Source organism: Bombina bombina, chromosome 1 (assembly GCF_027579735.1).
Source record: "Bombina bombina isolate aBomBom1 chromosome 1, aBomBom1.pri, whole genome shotgun sequence".
Lineage (NCBI taxonomy): Eukaryota > Metazoa > Chordata > Amphibia > Anura > Bombinatoridae > Bombina > Bombina bombina.
This window is the reverse complement of record NC_069499.1, coordinates 960984403-961004361: the sequence shown is the minus strand read 5'-3', so window position 1 is coordinate 961004361 and position 19959 is coordinate 960984403. Positions and strand designations below refer to the sequence as shown.

General features: G+C 35.0%; 1 protein-coding gene across 1 annotated transcript in view; it reads right to left on the bottom strand.

Annotated features, from left to right (window-relative positions):
• PHACTR3 (phosphatase and actin regulator 3) overlaps positions 1 to 2908 on the bottom strand; it is a 272870-nt gene extending 269962 nt beyond the window's left edge. The window contains exon 1 of the mRNA XM_053705489.1: positions 2744 to 2908. Within this exon, the coding sequence (XP_053561464.1) occupies positions 2744 to 2900 (157 nt within the window). The 5' untranslated portion in view covers positions 2901 to 2908. The remainder of the gene's footprint in view (positions 1 to 2743) is intronic.
• Positions 2909 to 19959: the final 17051 nt, after the last annotated feature.

Sequence of the window (19959 nt, the reverse complement as noted above, 5' to 3'; positions counted from 1 at the left end):
AGACCGCTATTGAAGCATCCTGGTCTTCCATAACACCTCAGCAGTGCCACAGGCTGAAAGCTTACATGCCACGCTGCATTGAGGCAGTAATTGCTGCAAAAGGGGCCCAAACCAAGTACTGAGTACATACAGTATGCATGCTTATACTTTTCAGAGGTCCGATATTGTTCTACAGGTATTTAGAATCCTTGTTTTATTGATTGCATGTTATATTCTAATTTTCGGAGATTGTGGATTTGGGGTTTTCATGAGCTGTAAGCCATAATCATCACAATTGTGACAAATCACGGCTTTAACTATCTTGCTTTGTATGTAATGAGTCTATCTCATATATTAGTTTCACCTTTTAAGTTGCATTAGTGAAATAAATGAACTTTTGCACGATATTCTAATTTTTCGAGTTTCACCTGTATGTATATATATATATATAAAAGTTAGTTAGCCAGTAGCCCAGCACTCCAACCTCCTGGGTGTACTCACTACCTGGGTGCTATCCTCTATAGTGTATATAGAATCTTTCTTTTCTTGGGAGGGCATTCACAGGAATTTTTCTTGCAAAAAATATAATTTTTATTTCCAAATGTTTAAAGTAACAGTTTGATTGTCGACGTTTCGGCCCCAATTTATGCCTTTCTGAAGACAAATATGTTCTAAAAAATACAAAATACACAATTGGACTTCATGTAATTCAAGCAATATATACTAGAAAATCAATGCATGAAACAAAACAGTGACACCCCTCCACCACATAGCAAACATAACACTACATTAAAATAGGCAACCTTATAGGTAAACATGCAGAGCCTTACTACAATACTTAATTGGTGTATATAACTCAATCCCAGAAGTGCTAGTTCCGCCTTTAATAGGAATAACAAACCACCTATGAATTTACCATTATCTATGAAGTGAGCGCATTAGATAGTAGAGTAGCAGGCACGACAATCACAGTAAATAAACAAACAGGCATAAGCCAACAGAGCGAAACCACAACAATATATATATATATATATATATATATATATATATATACATACACATTATAGCCATTTCCATTCAAATACCTTGTCATATATCATATATCTTTTAACCCTTATATAAAATAATAATATTCAAATACATCATTTTTAATAGATAGTGTATAAATACGTTACTATTTTAATGTATTTATGCTGTGTTTGGTGCAGATATTTTTTTAACTTTTACACTTTACCCTAGGTCTCCACTCGAGCAAACCTGGTGTGTGCTAAATTTGTTTGCGTTTAAGCGAACACGTTTATTTTCAACCTTTAATATGCGCACAAGTTAGTGGAGGCATGATATTGGTTATTGTGACCTGCGCAAACAATATATGTGTGTGTGTGTATATATATATATATGTTTGTGTTTATATCTGTATTTATGTATATATTTATATATATATATATATATATATATATATATATATATATACTCTGTATGTATATATATATATATATATATATATATATATATATATATATATATATTGGTTTGTGCGTGTATATATATATATATATATATATATATATATATATATATATATATATATAGTAATCTGCAACATAGGACTGCACTCACTGGATTTATGTAAAAAATCTCTTTAATTAACCTAATTAAAGAGATTTTTTACATAAATCCAGTGAGTGCAGTCCTATGTTGCAGATTACTATGAATACTTACTGATCTGGCACCCTGGTTGGTGACTATTGGACATTGAGAGTGCAGATACACATGGAGGATATATATATATATATATATGTATATATCAATACACATGTATATACACATATAGGTCTTTACACGAGCAAACCTGGTGTGTGCTAAATTTGTTTACGTTTAAGCAAACACATTTATTTCCAAATTGTATTATGTGCGCAAGTTAGCGCGGGTGTGATATTGATTATCGTGACCCTTGCTAACAATGGCGCACCACTTGTAATCTAGCCCTGATTTGTGCTTTATATATAGTATCTGATTTTGGTAATATACATGCTTTATCCATAATTTCTCACCTTTAAAGGGACATTTTGATGTGTTTAATTTAGATACATAAGTAATGTACCACTCTCTTGCAAATGGCCGTTGATTAGCAGAGTTGTGTAATTGCCGGAGTTGGGTGGCTGACCAACTGTGTCCTGCTCAGGTTCTGCAAGGAAGACTTTATCCCTCACAATTATATAATAGCTATCTAGAGTCAGTTATGTAAAAATCACCTGCTCTAACCATGGGTGTTTGGAAGAGGGAGAAAAGGGGGTTAATCCCCTCCCACCAAAAAAATTGACCTTTAAATACAAGCATAAGCATCCAGTTATTATGCCAAAAAGTCACTATTTTCTAATTGATATGCAGTTCATGTGTATAAGAAGCAACTTCTGCTGTATGTATTGCAACTGACATTTTTTTGTTTGGGGTAATTTACCCTCCCTCACCCAAAAATATTTGCAGATGCCCATGGCTTGAACAAATTGCATTATATAAATTTGGCTTTAGAATGCACCTTTAATTATAGAAACAAATGAGTTACCACTTTAATGTGTTTCTTAACTGCTAGACATTGTTACAAGTTAAATATAATAAATATTTATGCAGTACATGATAGATAAAAATATAGATGGATAAATAGATATATAGATAGATAGATAAATAGATACATAGATAAATAGATAGATAGATAGATATGTAGGTGGAGGTGGGTTGCCCCCAACCCCAGTTTAGACATTACCTGCAGATGTCTGCTTAAGCTTTTCACTTTTCTTTTTCCTCCACTTCCATGGCTTGAAGATTCTGCCCAGTGTGGCCAGTTTGCTGTTCCTCCGGGCAGGGGGGGTTCGCATCCCTGAGACCAAGTACTCTGAACGAAGTGCAGGTGACTGAGCCATCTCCTCCGCTTTGGAAACATACAGAAAAAGAATAGAAATACAGTAACTCATTATTATGGAGCATACCTCGTTTTCCTGTTATAACTTATATTTAGTAAACTGCCCATTGATGTGGACACAGTTGGTAAAGTACATTCAATTAAAATGCTCGTTAAATTCTGTATCTGTGGTCTTTTTAGGTCTTGTAGACATTATTGAGTGTCTCTGGAAAACATTTTTATAGTAAGTGGGTATCTATCTATCTATCTATCTATCTATTTAACCAAAATTCATTAAAATTATGGGGGAGATAAAAAAACTGAAATTAAAATCCTCCATGTCTCAAAATTAAATCAATGTAAATATTTGCATAGGAAATTAGCACAATCTAGGCAAGATTCTCCACTCGCTTTTCCCCAGAAATACCTCATATACAATGTTACCAATGCACAAGAGAATTCTGGGTAAGATATGCAAATTCTCAGTTTTTTTCTTCTATCTATTTATATATATATATATATAGTCTATCTATTTATCTATCTATTTATATACTATCTATCTATCTATCTATCTATCATCTAACTATTATCTATCTATCTATCTATCTATTTATATACATATAGTCTATCTATTTATCTATCTATTTCTATTTAATTATATCTATATACAGTATATCTATCTATATCTATATTTTTTGAATGAAAAGATGGCTTTGAATCCACCAATTGGAATATTTTTGGATATTATCAATAAGAATGTAGATTATTATGCTGATACAGTCACCTCTTATATCAGCTTTTGTGAAGGAGTTTGTAATCCAGCAACGTCTGTACGTAAACTCCATAATAATAAACCTTGGTTCACTCTAGAGCTAAGGAAGCTGCACTCTGTTAAATAGGAAGCTTATATGAATGGTGATAAAGAAGCATTTAAAAAAGCTAAATATTTGTTAAAAAAAAGCAGTTAAGGTGGTAAAAAACAATATAAAGGTAAACTCAAACAACTTTGTTCTGCAAATGACAGTACTACAGTCTGGAAAGGTCTCCAGTCTATTACAAACTATAAAGCAAAACCTTCAGCTAATATAACTTTATTACCTAACCAATTAAACAACTTCTACTCTAGATTTGACAAAGGCCGTCTGTAATTATCTCTGATTTAAAATCACTGAACAACAAGTAAACTCTAGTTTTAAAAGACAGAGGCCTGAGAAAGCACCAGGCCCTGACAATATTTCTCCTGCTACGTTAAATCATTGTGCTGACCAACTTGAACCTATTTTTACTGATATTTTTAACCAGTCCTTAACACAATATGCTGTACCAGCCGGTTTTAAATCTGCAATTATTATTCTGGTTCTGAAGAAACAAGAGATTTTGAGCATGAATAATTACAGGCCTGTTGCTCTTACATCTGTTATTATGAAATGCTTTGAAAAGATAATGCTGCACCATCTAAAAGCCTTGCCTGACACCGTTCGAGATCCACTACAGTTTCTATACAGATCTTATAGATCTGTGAATGATGCTATATTCCTTGTAAACCAACGATTGTACTTCTGCAAATGAAGATCCACTACAGTTTGTATACAGATATTATAGATCTGTGGATGATACTATATTCCTTGTATAACAACGATTGTACTTCTGCAAATGAAGATCCACTACAGTTTGTATACAGATCTTCTAGATCTGTGGAGGATACTATATTCCTTGTAAACCAACGATTGTACTTCTGCAAATGAATCTATGAAGTTGTTAGAATTTGCAGACAACACTACTATTGGGCTTATCTTAGATGAAGATGAACTGAGCTATAACATAGAAGTAGACCGGCTGGTAACACGGAGTGAAGCAAACAAATAAGAATTAAATGTTCATAAAACCAAAGAGATGGTAATTGATTTTAGAAAAAAAAGTCTCCATCAACTTCTTCTCTGAAAATGAAAGATTGTATAGTAGACAGAGTTACACTGAACAAATTCCTTGGCACAACAATTCAACATGATTTGAAATGGGACGTTAAGATTCTTACTATAATTAAAAAGTCTCAACAACGTTTGTACTTTTTAAGGCAACTTAAAAAATTTAGCCTGACTCAAAAACTGTTAACTTGTTTTTATTCAGCCATCATCAAATCAGTTTTATCATCCTCTGTTTTAACCTGGTATAGCTCTGCTACATTATCATTAAAAGAGAAAAGACCTCGCTGAATGCGGAGAGCAATACGAGCCCGTATTCATCATTGCACCAGCAGCTCACTCGATCGGGTTGAATTGTGCTCAGAGCAGGCGGACAGGGTTATGGAGCAGCGGTCTTTAGACCGCTGCTTCATAACTGCTGTTTCTTGCGAGTCTGAAGACCCGCCAGAAACACGGGCCCACAAGTTCCATACAGAGCTTGATAAATGGGCCTCTATATCTTCTGCTTACATCCTTTACACACAGTCTGCTTCAATCAGTAAAGCAATAAAAAGAGGGACAAAACACAAAAAAGTTCTTGCTGTCTAAAACTGACAAGTGAAAGGCAGCACCAAACACATTGTAAAACCTAGGGTTATATTTCACTTCCATAGGAAAACTATTTGTATGAGTATTCAAATGATTTCTCAGGTTAGCTTGTGAGACACAGTTCTCTGAGACTTCTCCCCAATGAGATACAAATCCATAAAATACACTTTTCACACTAGATTTGAGATGATTTTTTTCAGTTTTCTAATTTGGCCAAATAGACCACTAGAAAACTACTTTACAGAGCACAGTTTGGCTGTTTGCTGGCTTTTTTTTAATGCTTAACAAGTTTACTTCACACTCTTGCACTACATCTCACTGGTTCTCACATACAAACCATACTTTGGGTTCCATTTATCAAGCAGCTGAAGCTGATTTGGAGCCCCTGCTGCTTACTGTAAGTCAAGAAGTTGCAGTCATTTGACCACTGCTTTTTAAAGGACCAGTAAATACAGTAGATTTACAGAATCAACAATTGACAATGCATTTAACATTGTACAAGCATTTCTTGTGAAATGCTTGTGCAATGCTGCCCCCTGCACATTCGTAAACAATCGGCCGCTAGCAGGGGGTGTCAATCATCCCGATCGTATCGGGATGATTGCAGTCCACCACGTTAAGGAGCAGCGGTCTTACGGGGGTAGAAAGCAGCATCCAATTTCAAATGAGTAGTAGATTTTTTTTCTGACAAATTTCAAAGGTATACATCCAAAGCACTCCAGCCACCAGAAGAAATCTTTGTTTAAAAGACCTATATTTTCATTAGTTGGGTCCAAAAGTTTACAGGAACAACGTTTCGAACCTACAATAGGCTCTTAGTCATGTACATGACTACGAGCCTAGCTATTGTAGGTTCGAAACGTTGCTCCTGTAAATTTTTGGACCCAACTATTGAAAATAAAGGTCTTTTAAACAAAGATTTCTTCTGGTGCCTGGAGTGCTTTGGATGTATGACTATTTGGATTGACAAGATTTGGCAAATCTTACTCCGTGCCCCACAAACAGGTGTGCTGTTCTCCTTCCCTTTTGATTTTCAAATTTTGTGTCTATTTCCACTCCTCCTGTATCATGTGACACCAATCAGCCAATCACAAATACATATACATATATTATGTGAATTCTTGCACATGCTCAGTAGGAGGTGGAGCTGGTGACTCAAAAAGTGTAAATATAAAAAGACTGTGCACATTTTGATAAAGGAAGTAAATTGGAAAGTTGTTTAAAATTGCATCCTCTATCTTAATCATGAAAGATTAATTTTGACTTGAGTGACCCTTTAACCTCTCTGCCACCTCAGAGTTTGTGGCGTTAAAACACCCCAAACATGACAAACCATCCTCTCTGATTTCCTTGCGAAATGCTGGCAATGGGCTTGGTGACCAGGTTCTCTAGTTGTGAACCTTGTCTGCCCAGGCTTTCATTGTTAAGGTAAAGCATGCAATGTTAAGAGACTTTTAATTTTACCTTTTAAATTTACCCTTTTGTATCATAGGTAGGCTTAGTAGCAGTAGCGCACTACTGAAAGCTCACTGGTGATTGAGGGCTACACAAGTATACACACATTCCAACATTACCAGGAGGCTTTTAGGGACAAGGAGGTGAGGGGACTTGTAGTTGGTGGCCAACTAGTATTTTATTGGCTGGACTGCAGGGTGTGTCATGGAGGAGCCAAATAGGGGTGTTTCTCAGGCATAGCCAGGTCAGTCCCCAGAAATGAAGATATTTGCCCGGGCTGGGGGAACTGGGGTCAGACTTCTTAGAAAGATCTGAAACAGATCCTGAATATGCTTCCTCATTAGCTCACCAGATGTATTCAGCTAGCTCCTAGTAGTGCATTGCTCTTGAGCTGATGTTAACTATGTGTTTAACTCCTTTGCCGTTGTTAAACACACAGTTATATGCAAGCAGTACTGCTACAATAAAATACTTAAACACAGTAGAGCATTTCCCCCACACACACTTTTCTGTCCCTTTAAAGTTTGATCGTTGCTATATTGTTTTTAAAAAGAACAGCTAAATGTAAAACAGAAAATGTGTCAATGTTTATTTACCACTAATTTTTGTTCTTCCCTTGGTTTCACTCTATGTTCCCCTTTTAAGCACGTGTTATCTATGCTAATCACTGCAGACATTATTCCAAGCTTTCTCTGCTTGAATCCTTAATCACAAAAGAATTTACACATTGTCCACTGTTCTCGTCAAAGATCATAAAGACCATTAAAGTACCTTTATTTTAGCTTTCTACAGAAATAAAAAGTAACTATAATGTGTGATAATTTTACATCATTGTGCTTAGGACCTACTGTAATATAATAGCAGAGACCAGATTCCAGTATGGAGAAAATATATATCAAGCTAAATAAATCCCTAAAGAGCTGAGAAAATCCTCTTAGTATAGTTTCAAAGAAAGAATTCATTATCTAGTTACTTGATACTAATAAATGGCCAAAAACTGAAATTCATAAATAAAAAGAGAGAACTCTTTATTTAGAACAATTAAAAGGCTTCTGGAACAGATAGACTGTATTTGAGGAAATTAACTCACTAGTGCCTGATGTCGGAAACACTAAATTATAACTAGTTATCGTGTTATCAAAAACAGATAAGGATAACATATAAAAAGAAATGTGTGTTTTCAGCATTGTGTTTGGGTGTATTTTTATTACATAAAGTTATAATTTTAATTTAAAATGTATCAATTTCCATTTCAAGTGGCTTGACAAGGACACATAGGGGCCGATTTATCATCGGTCTGTCCGACATGATCCGCTCAGCGGTCTGTCCGACATGATCCACTCATCGGTCTGTCCGACATGATCCGTTCATCGGTCTGTCCGACATGATCCGCTCATCGATCTGTCCGACATGATCCACTCATCGGTCTGTCCGACATGATCCGCTCAGCGAATCATGTTCGACAGACATCTCTGAATGCCGAAAATGTGAACTGCTTGTGAAGTTGTGAACTGCTTGTGCAATGCCGCCCCCTGCAGATTTGCAGCCAATTGGCCACTAGCAGGGGGTGTCAATCAACCCAATTATATTCGATCGGGTTGATTGCTGTCGGCCGCTCAGAGCAAGGACCAGTTTAGGAGCAGCGGTCTTGAGGCCGCTGCTTAACTGCTGTTTCCGGCGAGCCTGAAGGCTCGAGTGGAAACAGGGGCATCAGGAGCTGTTTGGCCCTTAATAATTTGGCCCCATATTCTCAAAATAGTCTGTTTTTGCTAGCATTAATAATATTTACTTAAAGGGATACTGAACCCAATTTTTTTCTTTTGTGATTCAGAGCATTACATTTTAATAAACTTTCTAATTTACTCCTATTATAATTTTTTCTTTGTTCTCTTTATATCTTTATTTGAAAAAGCAGGAATGTAAGCTTACAAGCCCGCCCATCTTTGGTTGGTACCTGGGTAGCGCTTACTGATTGGTGGCTAAATTATCAGCACATTTGCAAAGCAAACATGTTGTATAAGCAAGACTGGGATTGATAGTACAAAGTATAAATGATTTTAAATATGGATAAATTAATTATTTGTTTATTATTAATGTTAAATATACTGCTGAAGCAGGCATGTGATTTGCAATTCACCCCTGAAGCATTGTTAGGGCTTAATATAAGGGAATATAACAAAGCTATTTTACTGTATAATTTTAGACCAGTATACATAAGCACATGTGTAAACTACTTGACTGCCAGAAACACACATTACCAGCATCCTCTTTAGCCAGTTCTGAGCTAATTTTTATGCACTTGATTACTTTTATGTGGGTTGAGAGTTAGCTACAGTTTTTTCCTTTTTTCTTATTATTTCAGGGCACAGACTTAGAATTTGCCATTTTGCCATTGTTGCTTATGTCTTGTGTATATAAACATTCCTGTGGATATACACTATGGCTTAAGCAAAACAGGGCTATGGCCATAACACTGTTCTTGCACACTGAATGGCAGCAGTCATCTTAGTTAGGGGGTCTATCGGTCTATCTGTGAATAATTGGGAGTGAAATATCCCTTGTTTGCACATGGCTCTCTCAGTTGATTGCCACTGCAGTTAAGAACACCTAGGGGGCCAATTTATTATAGTGCGAGCGGACATGATACGATGTTGCGTATCATGTCCACCGCACATCGATAAATGCTGGCAGCATATGCAGTCAGCATTTATCATTGCACCAGCAGTTCTTGTGAACTGCTTGTGCAATGCCGCCCCCTGCAGATTCATGGCCAATCGGCCGCTAGCAGGGGGTGTCAATCAATTCATTATCTAGTTACTTGATACTAATAAATGGTCAAAAACTGAAATTCATAAATAAAAAGAGAGAACTCTTCATTTAGAACAATTAAAAGGCTTCTGGAACAGATAGACTGTATTTGAGGAAATTAACTCACTAGTACCTGATGTCTGAAACACTAAATTATAACTAGTTACCGCGTTATCAAAAACAGATAAGGATAAAATATCAAAGTAAATGTGTGTTTTCAGCATTGTGTTTGGGTGTATTTTTATTACATAAAGTTGTAATTTTAATTTAAAATGTATCAATTTCCATTTCAAGTGGCTTAACAAGGACACATAGAGGCCGATTTATTATCGGTCTGTCCGACATGATCCGCTCAGAGCATCTTGTCTGACAGACATCGCTGAATGCCGACACATGTGAACATGTGAACATACGAACTGCTTGTGAAGTTATAAACTGCTTGTGCAATGCCGCCCCCTGCAGATTCGTGGCCAACCGGCCGCTAGCAAGGGGTGTCAATCAACCCGATCGTAATCGATTGGGTTGATTTCTGTCCGCGGCCTCAGAGCAGGTGGACAAGTTATGGAGCAGCGGTCTTTATACTGCTACTTCATATCTTCTGTTTCTGGCGAGCCTGAAGGCTTGCGCGGAAACAGGGGCATCAAGCTCCATTCGAAGCTTGATAATTCGGCCACCTAATATCTAACTCAGTACTTTACTATATTTTCCAAAGAGGTGTTCCCACATTTTTTGCACTAAAACTGCGGTGCTATGGTATCTTTAAGAGTTTCAGGATACAAAAAGATCACCAATTATACAGCGAGTGCTATTTCTAGAATTTCCTGAAACATAAAGTGGTAGGACACACCTCATTTGAAATAGGGGGTGGGATCTTTAGGGATTTGTATCCATATAACTAATAATTTAGGTGAGTAGCTGCCTTTTTATGACAATTATAGAAAAATAAGGTTCATGTATCACTTCAAAAGAAAGATGGTTTCTGAGGAGAAGCAATGGTCCTGAAAAACTCTTTCTCTAGTAAGAACTTCCCTAGGTGTCTACAGATACAGGTGATCGTCGTTACTATGGCGACTAATCATCTACATGTAAGACGGGTGTATGACTCCCCTTTAATATATGGTATTCTATGCTCCTTTAAGTATAAAAAAGTGGGAGGTATTGGCATTGCAGTAGACTTCCATATCCTCAATAAAAAGCTTTCCCAGTTGTCAGATATATAAGTTAGGAGGAAAAACGATAGGAAACACATCGCTACAGAGTAACTGACACTGACCCCTTGATAAAAAAATCCCTGGAATCTAGTGTTTTATGGCAATCATTGCTCCCTGTGTAGCACATTTACTGTGAGAGCTGAAATAAGAGCTCTTAAACAGCCGCAGAAGAAAAATTATGTTCTTCTGTCTATTTGTGTGAAATTTTCATTATGATCTAGTGGTGCATAGGAATAATAATGCACCTCCAGGGCCTTTTCATTTATTTACAAGGAAATAGGTGCATATGTAGGAGAACTGGGAGGCACAATTACATAATCTACACAGTAATGGGAAAGTTGTGGACAACTAATACAAACACCAGTACCTGACCTACTTTAAGGGATAGGAAAGTCAAAATTAAACGTGTATGATTCCGATAGAGCATGTCATTTTAAGACACTTTTAAATTCACTACTATTTTCAAATGTGCTTTGTTCTCTTGGTATCCCTTGTTGAAAAAGAATATACACATATCATACACTGCTACTAATTGATGCTTACACACATTTGTCTTTTGTGATTGATTGACTAGATGTGTTCATCTTCATGCCAGTAGTGCAATGCTGTTCCTTCAGCAAAGGATAACAAGAGAACAAAGCAAACTTGATAATGGAAGTAAAATGAAAAGTTGTTTAAAATGGTATGTTGTATCCGAATCATGAAAGAAAATGTTGGGGTTTCCTGTCTCTTTAACAAAAGATGCTGGTACAAAATTGCAAATAGCAGATCTTGGTATGTTGCACTTTCACAAGAAGAAAGCTCCAAAAATAGCCATATGCCACTGGCGGTCACTATATTCATTATTTGCTTGCTGCCGAAATAGACCAATGCAAATCCCTAATATATACACTGGCGTTCAAAAGTTTGGGGTCACTTAGACATTTCCTTGTTTTCGAAAGACATCAAATTGATCAGAAATGCAGTGTAGACATTGTTAATGTTGTAAATACCTATTGTAGCTGGAAACGGCTGATTTTTTATGGAATATCTACATAGGTGTACAGAGGCCCATTACCACCAACAATCTGTCCTGTGTTCCAATGGCACGTTATGTTTGTTAATCCAAGTTTATCATTTAAAAGACTAATTGATCAATAGAAAACCCTTTTGCAATTATGTTAGCACAGTTGAAAACTGTTGTGCTGATTAAAGAAGCAATAGAACTGCCCTTCATTAGACTAGCTGAGTATCTGGAGCATCAACAAATGTGGGTTTAATTACAGGCTCAAGATGGCCAGAGACAAAGAACTTTCTTCTGAAGCTTGTCATTCTATTCTTGTTCTGAGAAATGAAGGATATTCCATGTGAGAAATTGTCAAGAAACTAAAGATCTTGTACAACTCTGTGTACTTCTCCCTTCCTAGAAAACCACAAACTGTTTCTAACCGTAATAGAAAAAGAAATGTGAGGCCCCAGTGCACAACTGAGCAAGAGGACAAATACATTAGTATCTAGTTTGAGAAAAAGACACCTCACATGTCCTCAACTCATAGCTTCATTAAATAGTACCCATAAAACACCAGTCTCAACATCAACAGTGAAAAGGCGACTCAGAGATACTGGCCTTCTAGGCAGAGTTGCAAAGAAAAAGCCATATCTCAGACTGGCCAATAATAATAATAATAAAAAAAGAGGAAGATTGGGAAAAAGTGTTATGGACAGACAAATCTAAGTTTGAGGTGTTCGGATCACAAAGATAACATTTGTGAGACCAAATGAAAAATGCTGGAGGAGTGCTTGACGCCATCTGTCAAGCATTGTGGAGGCAATGTGGTGGTTTGGGGGTGCTTTGGTGGTGGTAAAGTGGGAGATTTATACAGGGTAAAAGGGACCTTGAAAAAAGAAGGTTATTAATACATTTTGCAACACCATGCCATACCCTGTAAATGGCACTTGATTTAAAGCCAATTTCCTCTTAAAACAGGACAATGACCATAGCACAGCTCCAAACTATGGTATAATTATTAAGGGAAGAAGCAGTCAGCTGTATTCTGTCTTTAATGTAGTGGCCAGCACAGTCACCAGAAGGAGCCGCTTGACTGTATGGTACATAAGAAGCGCCTATCAAGCCAATCCAACTTGTGGGAGGTGCTTCAGGAAGCAAACGGTGAAATCTCTTCAGATCCCCTCAACAAATTGACAACTAGAAATGCCAAGGTCTGCAAGGCTGTAATAGCTGCACATGGTGGATTCTTTTAAAAAAACAAAGTTTGAAGGACACAATTATTATTTAACTTAGGGCTCCGTGTACGAAGCAGCGGGGCAGGTTCGCATATCAACAGATCCGCTGCCCGTGTGTAGTGAAGGCTGGCGGACAGCTTTGTGAGTTGAAAAGCTGTCCGCCCGCCGCTTAGTACATGGAGTCATTACAATTCATTATTTCTAGCCGTGCCAATTACTTTATTTCCTATTTAAACTAATTTCATGTTTGTTATCATGGAAAATAAGGATATGTCTAAGTGACACCAAACTTTTGAACGCCAGTATATATATATATATATATATAAATATATCTATCTATCTATATATATATATATAATACATACATGCACACTGATACTGAGTAGTACTTATACACTGGCAGTGAGCACACTGTGCTGTATGATGATGTGAGTTTATATATACAATACCCTGATGAGTACACTGCTCTGTATATATGTGATGTATATGTATATTCTGATGAATATGCTGAGCTGTATAATGTCAGAATATATATAAACTAAAATTGAACACACTGCAATATATTATATTGGGTATCTATATTATACATAATGACCATGTAGGCACACTACAGACTAGCTGCTATGGGCCACCCCAGCACTGGGCCCTGGTACCACTGCACCTGCTGCATCAATGGTAGTTCTGCCCCTTACAAAAGCATAACGTATACCCAAATACTACAGCACAGATGTACTGCTGGCTTTTTTTTTATTCTGTATATGCACATAGGCAGACAGACACACTTATAACATTGTTTATTTCTATGCATATGTGTAATGAATAACAGATACACTCCCAGTCCCTAAATATACTTACTGTATACTGCAGATACTACTATATACATAAATATACTTACTGTATACTGTAGATACTACTATATACATAAATATACTTACTGTATACTGCAGATACTAATATATACATAAATATACTTACTGTATACTGCAGATACTACTATTTACATAAATATACTTAGTTACTGTATACTGCAGATACTACTATATACATAAATATACTTACTGTATACTGCAGATACTACTATATACATAAATATACTTACTGCATACTGCAGATACTACTATTTACATAAATATACTTACTGTATACTGCAGATACTACTATATACATAAATATACTTACTGTATACTGCAGATACTAATATATACATAAATATACTTACTGTATACTGCAGATACTGATACTACTATTTACATAAATATACTTACTGTATACTGCAGATACTAATATATACATAAATATACTTACTGTATAATGCAGATACTACTATATACATAAATATACTTACTGTATACTGCAGATACTACTATTTACATAAATATACTTACTGTATACTGCAGATACTAATATATACATAAATATACTTACTGTATACTGCAGATACAACTATATACATAAATATACTTACTGTATACTGCAGATACTACTATTTACATAAATATACTTACTGTATACTGCAGATACTACTATATACATAAATATACTTACTGTATACTGCAGATACTACTATTTACATAAATATACTTACTGTATACTGCAGATACTAATATATACATAAATATACTTACTGTATACTGCAGATACTACTATATACATAAATATACTTACTGTATACTGCAGATACTACTATTTACATAAATATACTTACTGTATACTGCAGATACTAATATATACATAAATATACTTACTGTATACTGCAGATACTACTATATACATAAATATACTTACTGTATACTGCAGATATTACTATATACATAAATATACTTACTGTATACTGCAGATACTACTATATACATACATATACTTACTGTATACTGCAGATACTACTATTTACATAAATATACTTACTGTATACTGCAGATACTAATATATACATAAATATACTTACTGTATACTGCAGATACTACTATATACATAAATATACTTACTGTATACTGCAGATACTAATATATACATAAATATACTTACTGTATACTGCAGATACTGATACTACTATTTACATAAATATACTTACTGTATACTGCAGATACTAATATATACATAAATATACTTACTGTATACTGCAGATACTACTATATACATAAATATACTTACTGTATACTGCAGATACTACTATTTACATAAATATACTTACTGTATACTGCAGATACTAATATATACATAAATATACTTACTGTATACTGCAGATACTACTATATACATAAATATACTTACTGTATACTGCAGATACTACTATATACATAAATATACTTACTGTATACTGCAGATACTACTATATACATAAATATACTTACTGTATACTACAGATACTACTATATAGATAAATATACTACAGAATAGATTAGACATAGATTTAGGATTTCTGTGTACATCTGTTGCCTCTCTTTTTCCAAACATATAGGGCCAGTTTACAATTGGCACGCTATTTAGCACTATCGCTCAAGTGTAAACGTTGCTAGAAGTAAGCTTTTTGTGCTAGTCAGGTAGCGCACAAATTACAAGTTGAAAGTTAAAAGTATGTGCGCAAGCGAAACCGAACACACGCTAACTAAAAGACCTTGCGATATCGCAACCTCATTAACATATTCTCCAAGTCAATGGAGATCGTAGAAGAAAAAAAATCTAACACCTCTAACACTTATCACTTGTGCGCTAACCTGACAGGAGTTTTATTGTAAATACATATTTATATATGTATCTATTTATACCTATACCTGTATATCAATCCCTATAGATATATAGGTATAGATATCTATTTACATTATTATCATCAGATATATATAGAAATTTAATAATAATACAAATTAAAAAAATGTCATTGTGAAGACCATAGGAATGTAAAATACGTGTAATGCGATTCAGGTTTTGCACTTTAGGTCTAATTTAGTGTCAGCTTAGCACACATGAAGAATAGCTTCCCTCAATGCGCATTATTGAAATATTAAATTTATATTATTTAAAATATAAATAATAATTATTAAAAATGATTATACACACTGAAAAAATATATAGATATATTCTATGGATTATTTAGATTTTTTTTTTACAGTATGTATAATTATAAAACCCAAATTGCATTACGCGTTAAATATATATTTCTATATACATATCTGATAGTGTTAATATAAAATAGATACTGTACCTATACCTATATATCTATAGGAATAGATATGCAGGTATGGGTATATATAGATATAGAAATATGTATTTGCAATAAAAATGTACATTATGTGAAATATGTACAGTAAATATACAGTAAAAGACATAAATACATAAACACATATGTACACACATCTATACATGTACATACATATACTTAGACATATGTATATATTCATTATAGCCCTTTGCAGTCAAACACCTTGTCATATACCATATACATTTTATCCATTCTAACTTTTTTTTAAATATTTAAATGAATAATTTTTGTAGATAGTGTTTATATGAGTGTAACTGTAATTTTAAAGTGATATTAATCTATTTGTACCATTAACCTTGCATACAAATTTTCGCTTAATAAAGTATATTACATTTTTAATAGAAATCTTCCTTTTATTTTCACCTCTATTGCAAGCCCCCACCTGCCCCCCGCGATCAAAGGTTTTTTTCCTTACTGGCTCATCCAATCAGTATTTGTGTCGCTCGACAGGCTTATGTCTAGGCGAGCTGTACACGCATGTGCATTACAGCACACTTCTCCTGTATTATTATGTCACACATTTAGCGAATGCTTGTGAACTTAGCACATGCTTGTTTTCTCCTATTGCTCGCTCACAGTGATCACAAGTAGGTTTGCTCTGCAAAACCAAGTAAACATTGAATTTCGTGATTCAATGTTTACTTGACTTACATCATTGAGAGCCTTGCGCATACGCTATTTGAGAACCCTGTCAAGAGTGCACAGAGGAGATGACGTGTAAAGCTGGTGGTTTAAATATTTGATTAATGAAGAGTGTAATTCCATAATGTTACTACAGCAGAGTTTACCATCACTTTAACCCATTAAAGACCAGCGACGTACCCTATACGTCGCTGGTCTTTCTATGGAAGTGTGTTTTTTAATAGCACAGCCTTGCACTATTCTTACAAGCCTACAGGAGGGAGGACAGGTCTAATAGTCTTGACCCGTACTATAGCAAGCAGGCAAACCCTTTACAACCGGCGACGTACAGAGTATGTTGCGGTCATTAGAGGATTTAAATGTATGTATGTTGTGTTTTATGCAACTTTATTTCAGTCACGCTAACTCGACGAGCGTGAAATGCAATTGCACTCTTGTGATCACGTTTACTTTCAACTTGTAATATGCCCACTATTTCCAACGTACGCAAAAACCTGATATCACTTGGGTGCAACAATGCGCCCCTTGTTATCTAGCCCATAGTGTGAAACAAATAACGCCTTCCCTTCCCAAAGTTTACACTGATGTTCCTCTAGGCTAGGCATGACCGTAAAGAAATAATATACTGCATGTGAACTTAATTCCTTTGTATGTAGTCTTTAAAAACATATTTGGAAACTCATTGAAAGGATTAAACATATAATTAAAGTAAACTCCAGAGCATGAATGCACTTTGCCTTTTACAGCTGAAAATGATTGGTAATTGGTGGCTACACATAAATGCATATGTATGCTGCAGTGAATAGCTCACTATCCCATGTTTGCATTAGAGAACGTTCTTTCTGCACCTTTATGTCTCTTCAATGTTTATTCTGATAAATGACTTCCTTTAATTCAAAACCTTCGCCTAGATTACAAGTTTTTGTCGGTAAGGCTGTGCGGGGCTAACAAGCCTTTTTTTCTTACCGCTCACTTAAGCCAACGCTGGTATTACGAGTTTTCTGCAAGCCAGCGTTAGCCTCAGAAAAGTGAGCGTTGAGCAAAATTTAGCTCCACATCTCACTGTAATACCAGCGTTGCTTACGGTAGCGGTAAGATGGCAAAACATGCTCGTGCACGATTTACCCATAGGAAACAATGCGGCTGAGCTGGCTGAAAATAAAACACCTGCAAAAAAGCAGCGTTCAGCTCCTAACGCAGCCCCATTGTTTCCTATGGGGAAATTAATTTTATGTCTGCACCTAACACCCTAACATGAACCCCGAGTCTAAACACCCCTAATCTTACACTTATTAACCCCAATCTGCCACCCCCACTATCGCTGACACCTACATTATATTATTAACCCCTAATCTGCTGCTCTGGACACTGCCACCACCTACATTATACTTATTAACCCCTAATCTACTGCCCCCAACATCGCCGACACCTACATTATATTTATTATCCCCTAATCTGCCCCCCCAACGTCGCTGCAACTATATTAAATTTATTAACCCCTAATCTGCCGCCGCTAACGTCGCAGCCAATATAATAAATTTATTAACCCCTAAACCTAAGTCTAACCCTAACCCTAACACCCCCCTAACTTAAATATAATTTAAATACATCTAAATAAAATAACTACAATTAAATAAATTATTCCTATTTAAAACTAAATACTTACCTATAAAATAAACCCTAAACTAGCTACAATATAACTAATATTTACATTGTAGCTAGTTTAGGATTTATATTTATTTTACAGGCAACTTTGTATTTATTTTAACTAGGTACAATAGTTATTAAACAGTTATTAACTATTTAATAACTTCCTAGTTAAAATAAATACAAAAGTATCTGTAAAATAAACCCTAACCTAAGTTAAAATTACACCTAACACTACACTATAATTAAACTAATTACCTAAACTACCTACAATTAATTACAATTAAATTAAATAAACTAAATTACAAAAACAAACAAACACTAAATTACAAAAAAAAAAAAGAATTACAAGAATTTTAAACTAATTACACCTAATCTAATCCCCCTAATAAAATAAAAAAGCCCCCCAAAATAATACATTTCCCTACCCTATACTAAATTACAAATAGCCCTTAAAAGGGCCTTTTGCGGGGCATTGCCCCAAAGTAATCAGCTCTTTCAACTGTAAAATAAAATACAATACCCCCCCAACATTAAAACCCACCACACACCCAACCCTACTCTAAAACCCACCCAATCCCCCCTTAAAATAAACTAACACTACCCCCTTGAAGATCACCCTACCTTGAGCCGTCTTCACCTAGCCGGGCACAAGTGGTCCTCAATGGTAGTGTTAGGTTTTTTTAAGGGGGGATTGGGTGAGTTTTATAGTAGGGTTGGGTGTTTGGGTGGTGGGTTTTAATGTTGGGGGGTATTGTATTTTTTTTACAGGTGAAAGAGCTGATTACTTTGGGGCAATGCCCCTGCAAAAGGCACTTTTAAGGGCTATTTGTAATTTAGAATAGGGTAGGGAATTTTATTATTTTGTGGGCTTTTTTATTTTATTAGGGGGATTAGATTAGGTGTAATTAGTTTAAAATTCTTGTAATTCTTTTTTTCCCCCTGTAATTTAGTGTTTGTTTGCTTTTCGTAATTTAGTTTATTTAATTTAATTGTAATTAATTGTAGGTAGTTTAGGTAATTAGTTTAATTATAGTGTAGTGTTAGGTGTAATTGTAACTTAGGTTAGGGTTTATTTTACAGGTACTTTTGTACTTATTTTAGCTATGTAGTTATTAAATAGTTAATAACTATTTAATAACTATTCTACCTAGTTAAAATAAATACAAAGTTGCCTGTAAAATAAATATAAATCCTAAACTAGCTACAATGTAACTATTAGTTATATTGTAGCTAGCTTAGGGTTTATTTTATCTGTAAGTATTTAGTTTTAAATAGGATTAATTTATTTAATTATGGTAAATTTTGTTTAATTTAAATTATATTTAA